General features: G+C 36.3%; 2 protein-coding genes across 4 annotated transcripts in view; one reads left to right on the forward strand and one right to left on the reverse strand.

The window, feature by feature from the left end:
• Positions 1–5,053, reverse strand: part of LOC134812175 (derlin-2-like) — a 66,460-nt gene extending 61,407 nt beyond the window's left edge. Inside the window, exon 1 of the mRNA XM_063819415.1 lies at positions 5,025–5,053. The gene's annotated coding sequence lies outside the window, so the exon portion shown is untranslated. The remainder of the gene's footprint in view (positions 1–5,024) is intronic.
• LOC134812172 (lysine-specific histone demethylase 1A-like) overlaps positions 1–16,087 on the forward strand; it is a 28,864-nt gene that overhangs the window by 9,461 nt on the left and 3,316 nt on the right. For all 3 annotated transcript variants that reach the window (XR_010159896.1, XM_063819412.1, XM_063819411.1), the window contains 2 exons: positions 13,610–13,784; positions 14,003–14,197. Coding sequence is in view for 2 of the 3 variants with exons in the window: in XM_063819412.1 (XP_063675482.1) it covers positions 13,610–13,784; positions 14,003–14,197 (370 nt within the window). In the remaining variant the exon portion in view is untranslated. The remainder of the gene's footprint in view (positions 1–13,609; positions 13,785–14,002; positions 14,198–16,087) is intronic.

The raw sequence follows: 16,087 nt of genomic DNA on the forward strand, positions 1-16,087 counted from the left end.
ATAAACGGTCAATTTGAGAGTTTTTCCTGAAAACAATGACAACCAGACCAATGCAGATTAAAGTCACAAAAGCTGTCGAGGTATTTTCTGTTGAGGTATTCTCGAATATCTCTACCGAAGATGTGTTGTTGTTATGATCAGGGATAAACATACAGGAGAGATATATAACTTGACCATGTTCGCAATCATGAGACGTTGTGTAAGAACATGCTTTCCAGTCCCCTTCAGTACAATTAACATCATCCAAAGCGATGTGGTAATCAACCTTCGGGTTACCCAAAGACCAGTTCGTATCTTCCATTCGCCACCTTTTTGCCCCATAGTAGCCCATATCCCTGCAAATAGCATCAGCAGAATTATCACTGAACTGATCACCACAGACTGTGCCTCCATTATAAAGGAGTAGGAACTGTTGAAGACCAGAAACTTGCGATCCAGCAGAGTTTACAAGAGTGAACGGGCTACGATTTCCCGAACAAGTCAAAATTACGTCTTTAGCGTGATCAGTACAAGCTTTTCCATTACTTCTGAACGTGCACGATGACCAATCTCTCAAAGAACAGACCAAACTGTGCGAAAATACTTTATACCTTTCCTGAGTTCTCCAAATTTGTCCAGACTTCCACGATAGTGCGTTTTTGAACCCCATGAGCTTGCATACAGCATGCGCGGCTGTGATATTGAAGCTACTATCGCACAAAGTACCGCCGTTGTACAGTAAGAGACCATTTTGTTGTCCAGTGATAAAGTTTCCCGAGGAGTCAACCAACTGAAACAGATTGGCTGAATCTGAAATATACGATTAAATAATCTTGCATCAATTAAAAGTATATGTATAATTGAAGTTTTCAGTGTTGGATTGCATTTTAGCACAAAAAACAAAAAGAAACCGCATCGCATCCAAAATAGGGGGGGGGGGGCCCCCCCCCCCCCCCCAAAATACCAATATTGAACTATATTATAGTCAAATACTGTAGTTAATTAACGACAAGAGAAAGGCCATTTTCGGACGTGAGGAGAGTGAGGACTCCTCAAACTACATGTATTAAATAAATTCCCTTTGTAACGTCCTCAATAATGTAATAGATGTGTAGAGTTGTAATTATTTTATGAGAATCTCCATGATATGAATTTTAATAAAGAAATTCAAACCTTGTGACGGTGCTTGGTCAAAGCACTTCCGCTCCGCTGTTCTAGCATATCCGTTATTACCACTAATTATACTATACCCTGATGCATAAACATTGCACCTTGCACTGTAACTATTTATTGTAACTGCCCCGCAACTGAAAGTGTTTTATCAGCGTAAGAGAGATCACTGCGAAGCGACTTTGATTCGAAAATCTACATATAGATTTATACTGGTATAGCGCGAGATCTGTTTTTAAATCATCAACTCACTTCGGATACTGTTTGCAAAGATCAATACATCCCTGCTCGTCGTTGACTCGTTGTTGTGCGATCAAATATCCCTGGATATCTAGATTGGCGACAAAACAACCCTTATTCCCTGAATTTAAATGCAATATGTTTTCATTGTGCATTTTGTAATACCGAGCTCTAATAGTTAGAACTCATGGGGATTTAAAAATAAAAATCTAAAACATCATAAAAAGATACCGCATCGCATCCAAAATACGAATATTATTGAACTTATATTATAGTCAAATACTGTAGTTAATTAGCGACAAGAGAAACGCTATTTTCGGACGTGAGGAGAGTGAGGACTCCTCAAACTACACACATTAAATAAATTCCCTCTGTAACGTCCTCAATAAATGTAATAGATTTGTAGTGTTGCAACTATTTTATAATAATCTCCATGATAAGAATTTTAATAAAGAAATTCAAACCTTGTGACGGTGCTTGGTCAAAGCACTTCCGCTCCGCTGTTCTAACATATCTGCTATTATCACCATATATGGACACGTTCATTGAAGTTTGAGGAAATTGGTAAATTTCTAAAACAGCGTTTTTGACGATAGTGGTTTAATTTTAACATATATTAATCTAGCGTGTTCATAAGTTCTGAACATTAGCCACGTGACCCATACTCCCATATGCACTGCTCAAAAATAAAATGTATTGCTTTTAGGCACTATTATGTAAAAAATGTCACATTTTTGTGACATTGTTTACCATAGCTGCCCAATTAGCATTTTTTGGTCTTAGATATAGTAGATTAGGTGAATCTAACAATTATGATACAATGTAGGCCTAAAGGGCAGTGATCGAACGGCTTTAAGGCAACATTTCGTAAACTTTGTCACACTCAGAATACGAGACCTCTTTTCTACTGTGAGGTGTCCATAAAACCCTTTCAACTCATTATTTGATAGTTCTTCTGCTAATCATAGCCCTAAAATATGTTGTTTTGAAAAGTTAACTTGAAATACATGCACTTGGCTATTGGGAAATGATGTAAATTCTGTCACATTATATGGAATTTGAAATTCTGGGTGAATTTCCGAAATCATTTATGTCTGATTTTGGTTTGGAAGGCGGGAAAACTCTATATAATGAGGACGATACACGGATACAGTTGATTGAAGTATAGCCCGGCAGTTGATGTAAACATCGTCACAAAATGATACAAAATCGTAAATGGACACGTTCATGTTGAAGTTTAAGGGTATTGGTAAACCAAAAAAAATAGCGTGTTCAGAAGTTCTGTACATTAGCCACGTGACCCATACTTCCATATACACGGCTCATGTCAGAAATACAATTTATTGTTTTTAGGCACTATAATGTAAAAAATGTCACATTTTTGTGACTGTGTTAACCATAGCTGCCCAATTAGCATTTTTTGGTTTAAAATATAGTAGATTAGGTCATTCTAACAATTATGATACAACATTTGGCTAAAGGGCAGGGATCGAACGGTTTTAAGGCAATATTCCGTAAACTTTGTCACACTCAGAATACGATACCTCTTTTCTACTGTGAGGTGTCCTCAAAACCCTTTCAACTCATTATTTGATGGTTTTTCTACTAATCATAGCCCTAAAATATGTTGTTTTGAAAAGTTAGCAAATACATGCACTTATTGGGAAATGATGTAAATTCTGTCACATTATATGGAATTTAAAATTTTGGGTGAATTGCCGAAATCATTAATATCTGATTTTGGTTTGGAAGGCGGGAAAACTGTATATAAGGACGATGCACGGATAGAGCTGATTCAAGTTAAGGGCAGTTGATGTAAAAATTGTCACAATAATAATAAGGGCAGTTGATATGAAAGAAAATCTATCTAACTAATGCAATGGCTGATGTGACGAAATTTACATTTCTTGACCTTATTTTGAAGAAACATGCCTCGATTAGAATTCAATATTCTTCCAGGAATTATTAGTAGGTTATTATTCAGCAAATCAGAACTCAAGTTTAACAATTCTGAGTTTAATTTTACTGAGTTACCGAAATGTGACGAAATTCACTTTTCCTGCCCCAACAGTATAATTTCAATGTGATGAAAAATGGGCATGGGTTTCTATATTTCCTTATCTCTGAATTAATCATTTCAAACTATAATTAGGACTGTTGATGTGAAAGAACGTGTATCTAAATTTTACAATGACGTATGTGACAAAATTTACATTTCTTGACCCTATTTTGAAGAACCATACCCCGATTAGAATTCAATATTCTTCCAGGAATTATTAGTAGGTTATTATTCAGCAGATCATCAGAACTCAAGTTTGACAATTCTGAGTTTAATTATACTAAGTTACCGAAATGTGACGAAATTTACTTTTCCTGCCCCAACAGTATAATTTCAATGTGATGAAAAATGGGCATGGGTTTCTATATTTCTTGTATAAATCCATTCCAACTATAATAAGGGCAGTTGATATGAAAGAAAATCTATCTAACTAATGCAATGGCTGATGTGACGAAATTTACATTTCTTGCCCCTATTTTGAAGAATCATACCTCAATTAGTATATAATGTTACTTTATTACCATCACTATGTCGATAAATTAGTTATTTTGCCAACACGGAGCAAATAAAGTTATAATATTTTTTGTGACGAAATTTACAAATTTTTACCCTGTTCAGGTGTTGAAATTTATCCAATGTTAACATATCACTGCCATATAATAATTTATATGACCGGCGTATGGTTGAAATATTGTTAATTGATCCATAGTACGTAATATAGGGTGTTTAAGTTGGTACACTAATATTTACTCAATTTCACACATGTTGAGATATCATACAAATTTATGTGACTAAATTTACCTATTTCTGCCTTCTGTATTTGTATTTGCGTATAACAATGAAATATGTGAACAATTCCAAACACATTCAGCTCACAAAATAATGCTAGACTATTCGGCATTTCTTGTCAGGATGTCATAAACATCCCTCATATAAATTTATTAAATGTGTGACGGAGTTTACATGGTGCTACCATTTAAGAAAAAAAGTCGCTAAATATGTAGATAATAGTCATATACAGCTATTCTATGAATTGAAAATTCGAAAATTTGGTCAAACACGGCAACAAGGGGTCCATATAAACTCCGTCACGTTTTTATAGTGTGACAAAGTTTACAACTCACTGCCGGCCGCATTTAAGCGATATCTTATCGTCTGATAAAGATATCGTTATGCGACAAAGTTTATCTAAAGGATGAAACGATTATCTTAGGGTTAGAGGGTTTATATAGTTTCATAGTGTGACACATTTTACATCATCGTGCCATTCAGTAGGGTCACTAATATTTACCAATATCCTCAAACTTCAATGAACGTGTCCATATACTATACCCTGATGCATAAACATAGCACACATTCTTTTTGCTATTGATTGTAACTGCCCCGCAACTGAAAGTGTTTTATCAGTGAAAGAGAGATCACTGCGAAGCGAATTTGATTCGAAAATCTAATATTTACATATATAGATTTATACTGTATATATATATATTTCGTTGCTGTACTCCTACACATTAAAAGTCGGTGTTGATTAGATCCTCGAAATAGTTCTTTGCATCATTTTATTAAACATCGTTATCTCAAATTATTTGTTATATAGTAGTGTTGAAAGTATTAAAATATATATATCATCAACTCACTTCGGATACTGTTTGCAAAGATTAACACATCCCTGCTCGTTGTTGACTCGTTGTTGTGCGATCACATCTCCCCGTATATTTAGATTGGCAACAAAACAATTCCCTGAATTTAAATGCAATATGTTTTCATTGTGCATTTTTGAAAAGCCTACCTCTCTAATAGATAGAACTAAGGGGATTTCTAAGAATTGGTAGAAAGAATGATTTTTTTTTTTTTTTTTTAGAGAGGCTGGGCCTGGATGGCTAGTAGTGGCAACTGGCACATCGTCTTCTAAAATTCTTCAAATTGTTCACCCACAGACCAGTTTTACGTGCTCTATGCGTAAAATATTCATAATTGGATTGTAGTTTTTTTCTCATAAATTCCTTTATTTTGACTTAGGACCACAATAAAACCACGATGTACCACCCTGTACACTAAATAATAGAATAGGGGTTACCACTAGCGGACTACCAGTAGTACCTTTTGAGTCTCTTGTTTCTGACTTGTAACTATAGTGTTCTGCGGCTCCTGAAGATGATACATGATGTTAGAACAGATAATTTATCTGATGTCAATATAAGATACGATAAATTCTCTATACCGGCCCTCTCTGGGGGAGCGGGCCTCTCGCAGAAAAGGTTCACATGATCTCAAACCCAATCAATTATATGCACGTATTGCGATGCAATACAGCTCGATAGTACTCAAATCACCACCAAATTAGCTTTATTTACATGTCATTCTTGTTCCATAATGCTGGAAAGAAACTAAACCCCCAGCATCCCCCTTACCGATTAGTCGAAATTTGTTCGTATTAGTTGGGTTTCAAGAATATTAAGCATATTACTGCTTTTTCAAACAAATCATACAGATTGAGTTTTTGAGGCCCTGGATATTTTAACTTACCTTCATCTTCAGGAGCTAATTCCCGTGAGTCATCCCATTGACATAACGCGATGTAGTGACCAGTGACTAAAATTACGAATATTTTTCTTAACAGAATCTCCTTCATTCTTCCTTTTAATAAAAGAGGCGGGTATAAATTTGAACGATGAAAGTGAACATGGTATCAACATCACGGTGATTCAATCGTTGAGATTTCAACCATCATTCAGTATTTTGATTTCTCTTGGAGAATTTCTCTTTAGACTCTTAACTTGCGAACAAATTGAAGCAGCAAACTTTAGGCTAGAAACTTTATTGAATTGAAATAATCATTGGCTTGGTTAGTTACCGACATTATCAGTCCTTTGTTGAGAGAAGTACCTACTCATATGTACGATATCTACAGCCACCTGGACATCCTCTGTAGGCTACCAGAGAGTGAACTTAAAGGTTTACAGTTCTTTACAGCGGATGTATCAGCTTTGTATACGAATTTGAATATCAATGAGTGTATTGAGACAGTTATTGAATTTGCAGAAGAACATTGGAGTAAGTTAAGTACGTATTGTTTAAGTTTATCAGAAATTAGAGGTATCTTTACAGTAGTTTTGACGAATTCTTATTTTACATTTAATGGGAGACTTTATAAACAACTTTTAGGTTTATTCATGGGTTGTAGACCATCCCCTCCTGTAGCGATTATTAGAATGTGGAAATTCGAGCGTAATAGTATATATTTAGACAGTTATTACATCAGTAACCCTGTTCGGTTCTTATACAAACGGTATGTAGATGATGCTGGTTCCTTAGCCAAATCCAGAGAAGAAGCACTGGATATGTTACAACGCATAGCCGACCAGGATCCCGATAACAGAATCAAGTGGGAGATCGAGTTCCCGTCTACCCCTGCGGATTTTGTCCCGTTCCTGAGTACGGAAATCCGGATCGATGAGGAAGGAAAAGTGCACCACAGATTCTACAGGAAAACCCAGAACAAGGGGATAACATTACACCAGAAGTCACACCACCCGGACTCAGTGAAGGAGGAGTGTAAGAAGAACTTCTACCGTAATGCCACCATTGCTTCCTCAGGACCCCAGGAACTCGATCATTCAGTTAAGATCATCGATGATCTCTTAAAGAAAAATGGACACCAACCTCTGAGTCATAACGCAAGGAACAGGAGGACTAGGAGAAGACGTCAAACCACACCTGACTCTGTCCCACTCACCTTACCATTCATCTCTGGAACAGTTTGTAATAAGATTCGCAACTACATCAAATCTAACAAACTCCCCATCAGAGTTATTTTTACACCTGGTAAGAAGTTACAGGACATCTTCTGCCGCTCTCGTCCACTGGATAAGAAGACTTGTGACCTTGGTAACCCTAACAATTGTGAGATCTGCCCTAGACTCACAGGAACAACATGCTCAACAAAAGGAGCTATTTACTTAGTTACTTGCGAGTTATGTGGTAAGAGATACTGTGGGGAAACTGAGAGAAGCCTCCATGCTCGTCTGATGGAGCACAGACAGGCTGCTAGGAATCCTAGAGCACATCCAGAGAATGGGGTTGGACAGCACTACGCATCTCTACATCCTAACCGAACCCCAGTTTTATCTTTTAAGTTACTTGATTTACAGAGTAAAACTGTTCGTAGAAAGATTGTAGAAGCGATGTATATATTGAGATTAAGTCCTGAAATGAATGATCGTTCTGAGTTGAGTTATTTGTACAAATATTTAGTCGATGTTTAACTAGTAAATAATGTATTGATAGGACTATCTTGGATAGTAACCATGACAACCGAGTTATCGTTGCTTAAGTGCTGATTTTATCATTAGTTTTTACACATGAACTGTGAATTCTGAACAACCAGTTTTACGTTTACTAATTAGTTTAGTATCATGAGTAGTACAGTATTTAGTTGTATTAGCTTACATTTCTTCTTGTCGTATTTTTTTTGTTGTTTTGACATTTTTTGCAATTACATTTTTTGGGTCATATTTCGTAAATTTTATTTCTCTGTTTTTGTTTTAATGTTATTTTAAATTTCTTTCCGTCGTTAATTTTTACACATGTTTAACAATTTTATTACAGAACTGAAGAAGACGTTGTTACGTGGAATGATTATTTCAATTCAATAAAGTTTCTAGCCTAAAGTTTGCTGCTTCAATTTGTTCGCAAGTTAAGAGTCTAAAGAGAAATTCTCCAAGAGAAATCAAGTTCAAATGCGACTCATAAATATAGCCCCCTTGAACTATTCAGTATTTTGTATGGAATAATAAAACGTTGCAAAGTTCAAGTCAATTCGCGTAACAACACGAAAATTGTGCACGTTAAAAGTGCTATAAATATAAATACTCATCTAAGCATTGGCTTAGTTTAATTATTAAACTAATATATAATTTATCTTCTGTGTTAATGCGATGTTTCTGAAATATGAGCCTGCAATTTTCGCTATAAAGGAAGTAGAATTCCAAGTCGGAGGGGCGCTAATTGTACGAGTTAGAATTTGTCCATGGAACTGGATAACAGATACTAGATCTACAATTAATCTGGAACGAGCAAATGCAGTATACAGTACAAACGGATAGTACAAAGAAGGAATTTGTTAAGAGTTATAGTTGCACTTTTATCGAGAGAAATCTGTCGTCAAATACAACTATACAATATATTATATAGTATGGCCTCACATGCTCAGTTAACATGAATTATTTAGAGATGTATAGCAGCGAACAGAACGTTCAACACAGACTGTGTTTTTATTCCGGCCCTCTCCCTCTAATCCTCGCAGAATGAATTTCAATCAGTGGAATAAATTGAAATCGGTCAATAGTAGGACTGGACCCTCATGATCCCTGAAGCAAAAACTCGATAAAATAGCTTTACCTCACCAAGAGCTACCTTCGAGTACTCATTCAATTAATTTCACACTTCAATCCAATACTTTGATGTTCTGATCGCTGTCATCTGAGCAATCTGTAATAACTGACTTGAGGTCTATCAAGTCTCTATTTTGCAGTTCCTTCAGCTGATCTTGAAGTTTCTTGACAAGGGCGTCTGTATTAGCACTTTTCTTTGATAAACGGTCAATTTGAGAGTTTTTCCTGAAAACAATGAAAATCAGACCAATGCAAATTAAAGTCACAAAAGCTGTCGAGGTATTTTCTGTTGAGGTATTCTCGCATGTCTCTATTGAAGATGTGTTGTTGTTATGATCAGGGATAAACATACAGGAGAGATATATAACTTGACCATGTTCGCAATCATGAGACGTTGTGTAAGAACATGCTTTCCAGTCCCCTTCAGTACAATTAACATCATCCAAAGCGATGTGGTAATCAACCTTCGGGTTACCCGAAGACCAGTTCGTCTCTTCCATTCGCCACCTTTTTGCCCCATAGTAGCCCATATCCCTGCAAATAGCATCAGCAGAATTATCACTGAACTGATCACCACAAACTGTGCCTCCATTATAAAGGAGTAGGAACTGTTGAAGACCAGAAACTTGTGATCCAGCAGAGTTTACAAGAGTGAACGGGCTACGATTTCCCGAACAAGTCAAAAATACGTCTTTAGCGTGATCAGTACAAGCTTTTCCATCATTTCTGAACGTGCACGATGACCAATCTCTCAAAGAACAGACCAAACTGTGCGAAAATACTTTATACCTTTCCTGAGTTCTCCAAATTTGTCCAGACTTCCACGATAGTGCGTTTTTGAACCCCATGAGCTTGCATACAGCATGCGCTGCTGTGATATTGAAGTTACTATCACACAAAGTACCGCTGTTGTACAGTAAGAGACCATTTTGTTGTCCAGTGATATAGTTTCCCGAGGAGTCAACCAACTGAAACAGATTGGCTGAATCTGAAATATACGATTAAATAATCTTGCATCAATTAAAAATATATTTATAATTGAAGTTTTCAGTGTTGGATTGCATTTTATCGTTTTTTTAAAACCGCATCACATCCAAAATACCAATATTGAACAAGTATATTATAGTCAAATACATAGTATATTATTATTAGCGACAAGAGAAACGCCATTTTCGGACGTGAGGAGAGTGATGACTCCTCAAACTACATTCAATTAATTCCTTCTGTAACGTCCTCAATAAATGTAATAGATTTGTAGAGTTGTAATTATTTTATGATAATCTCCATGATATGAATTTTAATAAATAAAATCAAACCTTGTGGCGGTGCTTGGTCAAAACACGTCCGCTCCGCTGCTCTAACATATCTGCTATTACGATATATACTATAGCCTGATGCATAAACATAGCACACTGCATTTTGACTATTCATTGTAACTGCCCCGCAACTGAAAGTGTTTTATCAGTGTAATAGAGATCACTGCGAAGCGACTTTGATTCGAAAATCTAATATTTACATATAGATTTATACTGTATAGCGCAAGATCTGTTTTTTAAATCATCAACTCACTTCGGATACTGTTTGCAAAGATCAATACATCCTAGCTCGCTGTTGACTCGTTGTTGTGCGATCAAATCTCCCCGGATATCTAGATTGGCGACAAAACAATTCCCTGAATTTAAATGCAATATGTTTTCATTATGCATTTTTGAAAAGCATACCTCTCTAACAGATAGAACTAATGGTGAATTCTAAGAATTGGTAGAAAGAATGATTAGTATGTAGTAGACTAGTAGTGGCAACTGGCACATCGTCTTCTAAAATTTTTCAAATTGTTCGCGTAAAATATTCATAACTTGGATTGTAGTTTTTTCTCATAAATTCCTTTATTTTGACTTAGGACTACAATAAAACCACGATGTACACTAAATAATAGAATAGGGGTTACCACTAGCGGACTACCAGTAGTACCTTTTGAGTCTCTCGTTTCTGACGCGTAATTATAGTGTACTGCATCTACTACATCGTCTTCTTCTGAAGATGATACATGATGTTAGAACATATGCTTTATCAGATGTCAATATTATAAGATAAGATAAAAAATCATACATATTGAGTTTTTGAGACCCTGGATATTTTAACTTACCATAGGCACTTACTCCTTCTGCATTTACTAACGCGATGTAGTGACCAGTGACTAAAATTACAAATATTTTTCTTAACAGAATCTCCTTCATTCTTCCTTTTAATAAAAGAGGCGGGTATAAATTTGAACGATGAAAGTGAACATGGTGTCAACATCGCGGTGATTCAATCGTCGAATAATAAAACGTTGCAAAGTTCAAGTCAATTCGTGTAATAAGACAAAAAGTATAATGGTAAACAGCAATAGCAGCAAATCTGGGGAAACTTGGTGGACATTGACTTTTTTCACACAATTTGAGTATGTTGACTTCAACATTATGTTGCAGCTCATTGTGGTTAATCTCAATGTTGGAGTGATGTTTTTCTGGTGCACAAAACACTGCAGTACGGTTATGTTGAATAATTGTGGTTAATGGGTCATCTATGTGGCCACTATGGTGGTTAAAATACCAGTTTTAGGGTTAACCACCATTTTGAGATGTGATATTATGAACTGAGTAGTCATTATATTGAGATCATATCATGGTGCAACTATCACAAAAGTTTTCAAACCTCATGGGGGTCATTTTGTGGTCCTAATGGTGGTTAAATTGAAGATGAACGGTGAGCTATAAATATTGCTCTGATTATAGATGTATAGTGGTGGTTGTTCATTTGTGCATGGATGATAATTTTTTATCACAAATGTGCAATTTAATAGTATGGTTGATTTGAGGTGGTTAATATTCGTAAAAAGTGCTAAAAAGATGGTTAAAATGTCAAAATTTGTTGTTAACCACCAATCAAAACATTATTAATGGTTTTAGTCAACATTTTATGGTCAACAAAGGACATTTGAAGGGTCTTGATAAAAGTTATCAAGAAATGTTGTCATAAAAGTGGTTAAAAGGGCTATATTACTTGCTAGGCTGTTGAACAAGGCATCTATTAAAGTTAAAACTAACCACAATATGAACTTCAGATAATGGTTTGCTATCCAAATGAGTGTATATTTGTTTGCAAATGCATCATTGACCCCAAGTTCATGCATTCCGATCAATGTGCAGCTAAGGTGGTTAAAATGTCTCGAAAATACCCTATATTTGCACTAATTAACCATTTTTAGAGCACATATTAGCTTTGTAAAGCTATAGCTGGCCATGCTACATTATCTAGATATAACTACCTGCTCATTTATATGACCAGAAACATTGCTGAGTCCTATGTTGCGTCCATCATGGTTAATAAAGGTCTAAAATTGACCAAAATCAGTGTTTTTGGTCGTTTTAACCGCCATACGGCCACACATTTTGTTGCATTATCTTTAAAATCACTTATTATCCTTCAGCTATCTCTCATAATCAATTATCAAAACAAAATAAGGCACCAAAAGTTCGGATGTTGCTGAAAATGGTTAATTTGTGATGGCTTCTGTTGACCGAAGGTCCAAAATCAACATGTTTTAACCACATTGAGGCCACATCTAAGGTTTTATGGTATGGGGACCATAGCCAAAAGTTTTGGGCACCTGGATGGTGTCTTCTGCTTTTGGAATTTTGGTGATAACTCAATGCTGTGCTATACCAGGTGGTTAAGTACGCGCGCGCGCGCGCACGCATACACATTTGGTGTTTTTTGATATACCACAGTTGGTGGTTAACTGTTTCACATCAGACCTTCACTAAAAGTATTGGGCACCATGGTGGTGACATAATATATAAAGAAATTAAGCATAAACTAAATATGTTGGCCTACAGATGGTTAAGTGCGCGCGCGCGCGCGCACGCATACACTATAACATAAACACATATATACCACTCCACTGACCACATTTATTAACTTTTTGAATTTCCTTCTTCAACTATGTGTCAATGAACCATTTTTGTTCAATAATGAGCATCAATTTTAACTGTACTACTCATATCTTCACTGTAGTAAGGGTTTGGGTGTTAGAGGTATGACAAAATGTCCACTAACAAATCAGTCATATTTCGACTACTTAACCACCTAACTCAGCACCAAAATGTTCTGAGATTTTTTTCGTTGCACTATCATGAAGCTATGACATTTTTGGACCTATGTCAATATTCAGATTACTAGAATTCATAATCTGTGATTTTTAAGGGGTGGTTAAATGCTTCAAAGTGGTGTATTTCAAAGTTTCCCCAGATTTGCTGCTATTGCTGTAAAAGTACAATGCATACAAATCTAAGCATTGGATTAAAACCAATAGAATTGATCTTCAGTCTTAATTTTATGTTTCTGAAATGTGAGCCTGTAATTTCCAACAAGGAAGTAGAATTCCAAGTTGGAGGGACGCCAAATATATGAGTTAAAATGTGGCCATGGAACTGGATAGCAGGTACCAAACCAACAATTAATCTGTAACGAGCAAATGCAGTATACACGGATAGTATAAAGAAGGAATTTATTAAGAGTATTAGTTGCACTTGTATCGAGAGAAATCTGTCGTCAATTACAACTATACTGTCGTCAATTACAACTATACATACATCAATAGGTAGGTACATAGTATAACCTCACATGAGAACATGTATTTAGAGATGTATAGCAGCGAACAGAACGGTCAACACAGAATGTTTTTTCATTCCGGCCCTCTCCCTCTAATCCTCCTATTCTCCAGGTGGTGTTGTGTTTCAACAAGGTATTCTGGGACCCGAGTATCCATCTCTTTGGTCACGTGTCTAACAGCACCATATCACGTGGCGAGCTGTTCCTCTTCTGGAGCGTCTCTAAAGCTCCGGTTCTAATAGCGCTAATAGCGGGGGAGGCTGCCACTGTCATTGAAACTGTTCCTGGTGAGACTTAGAGATAATTATATATTTTTAAAGATTATTTTTCAATATTCATTATGATCATCAAACTATTAAACCAATTTGTTTAAATTTTTGACGCAACAAATTTGGTTTGTTAGAATGTTAGAGGTAATATCGATAGTTATTTTTCATATTATGAACCTTAACACTACTTTTTACAAAATGAATATACAACAATAACAACCAAACTTTCTCCCCAGACGAAGCGATAGTCGGCAGAGCCATGACGATCCTCCGAGCCATATTCGGTTTCCAGACTGTTCCTCAGCCCAGCAAACACCGAGTGACGCGCTGGAGAGGGGACCCCTGGGCCCTAGGCTCCTACTCTTATGTTGCTGCTGGATCTTCTGGTAGTGATTACGACGATCTGGCAAGACCTGTAGCTCCTCAAAATGGTAAGGGAATGTTTATCTATCTAAGAATATTTGTGACAATTTTCCTTCTGTTACCTAATATTGTTTTTGAGAAAATAATTTATTTATATACCATTCATTTCATTAATATACTTTGAGAACATAATTAAGGTAATTTTTAATCAATCAGTCGAACTAGAAGATTTAGAGTAGCCACACATATAATAGGCTAATAATTAGTGCGTCAGATTTTAAAAAGCAGCGAAACAAATTAATTGATCTAGGATTCCTCAGACTGAGACTAATCCTGCAAACGTAACACAGTTTTATTTGAAATCATAGTTACTAAAAATAAGATTTAACCTAAATGATGAATAACCTCAAATATACACGGGAGCTCATTGATATCTGGAAACGGTAAGGAAAATATCATGCAGTATATTGTACAGCAAAATTAAAGTGACCGTTTGCGTCGCTCAGCCCAGTATCTTGCACCTCCTGATTGGAGACCCCTCACCTCATGGCCATATGAAATGTAAGGAACATAAAATGATAAAAGTAGATGATGTCATCAGCATGTTGATTTAGCGTATGTGTAAATTAAACAGTGGATTGTGTAAGTATGATCATGTATGTTTGAGCACGTTCTGAAATCTCTATCCTCGTCCTAAAATACTCACCTCCCAACACAATGTTTTCTATCCTCATCTGATCCTCCCAATGAAAGTTCTCCCTCCCCCCGTACTCTCTGAGTTCCATCTTGGTTACTAGGCTGGAGTTTAGAGTTGGTAGCCCAGTAACCATCTCTGTTGTTTCTCCGTGTTGCTCTATCTCCAGTATCAAGGTATCTTTAAAATTGATGGTCAGTAGCATTTCACCTTCACTGTAGTTAGCCATGTTGAAATGGGGCTCTATGAACTGAAAGATTTATATTCGATATTGATGATGATATCTCAAGGTTTGGCGGGTGCCAACATTGATATGATTCACCTGCATTCTGCGTCGGGTTTATTGAAATGTTGATCATTGATATTATTATTATTTGCTCTCCCAAGGCCTACTTACTTGCCACTGGTCACTGTATTTTGTGCTGAACACAATCACCCTGTTAGCCAGACCCACGTTCGCCATTTTATCTGCATCGAACCTGTAACAATGACAGTTTGTAAAAAGAAGTCTGAAAATAGCATTTCAAGGTAAAACACGCACTGTTGTCTGACCAATGGATGAGGAGTTATTTAAACATTGAGCATTGAAAATGATTTTTGATTCGGAGTCGCCACCACGCGTAGCCGTGATTGGACAATTTACCCCCAATTTACCGAACTTGCTCAAATGAAAAGTCGTACCGGAAGATAGTGATTTTCACTGTGATATTTTAATTTAACTAATATTATAATTTCGAAAGCGCCGCAAAGTTCTAGAATCCTACCTTAGAGCAATTCTGAAGACTGTGTCGCCAGCATCATTGAAGAAATCCACTCTAGCTACTCCGTGATACTCTCCTGTGAAGTGTCCTTGTATTTTCATCTTGCTTCCCATCGTTAAACGCCCCTTGTACACGTCGTAGGAATGTAGATCTTTTGCGAATATGACGGTTATTCCTGTAATAATTCACCATCATCATGATTCTTGTTATCAGAGGTTTGGTTTAGACTTTAGATGTCAGATTAATCTTAGTGTCAAAAATTCGGGGCTAGGACGTCAACCCAATATTTATACGGCAAAAACAAAACAGATCGTTCACTAAAAATTGATAAATTTTAGACCTCAAGTAAATCTAGATTAACTTACCGAGTTGGGCTATAACCAAGATAGCGGTTATAAGGCTGGAAGGAGCTCGATCAAACAACATGGTTGTACAGCGATAAACGCTACTTCAAAGCAGTTGTTAAATGTGCGAGTTTTGTTCATACCAAGTGAAATGTTCGG

This window comes from Bolinopsis microptera, chromosome 3, assembly GCF_026151205.1.
Source record: "Bolinopsis microptera isolate Bmic1 chromosome 3, MBARI_Bmic_1.0, whole genome shotgun sequence".
Lineage (NCBI taxonomy): Eukaryota > Metazoa > Ctenophora > Tentaculata > Lobata > Bolinopsidae > Bolinopsis > Bolinopsis microptera.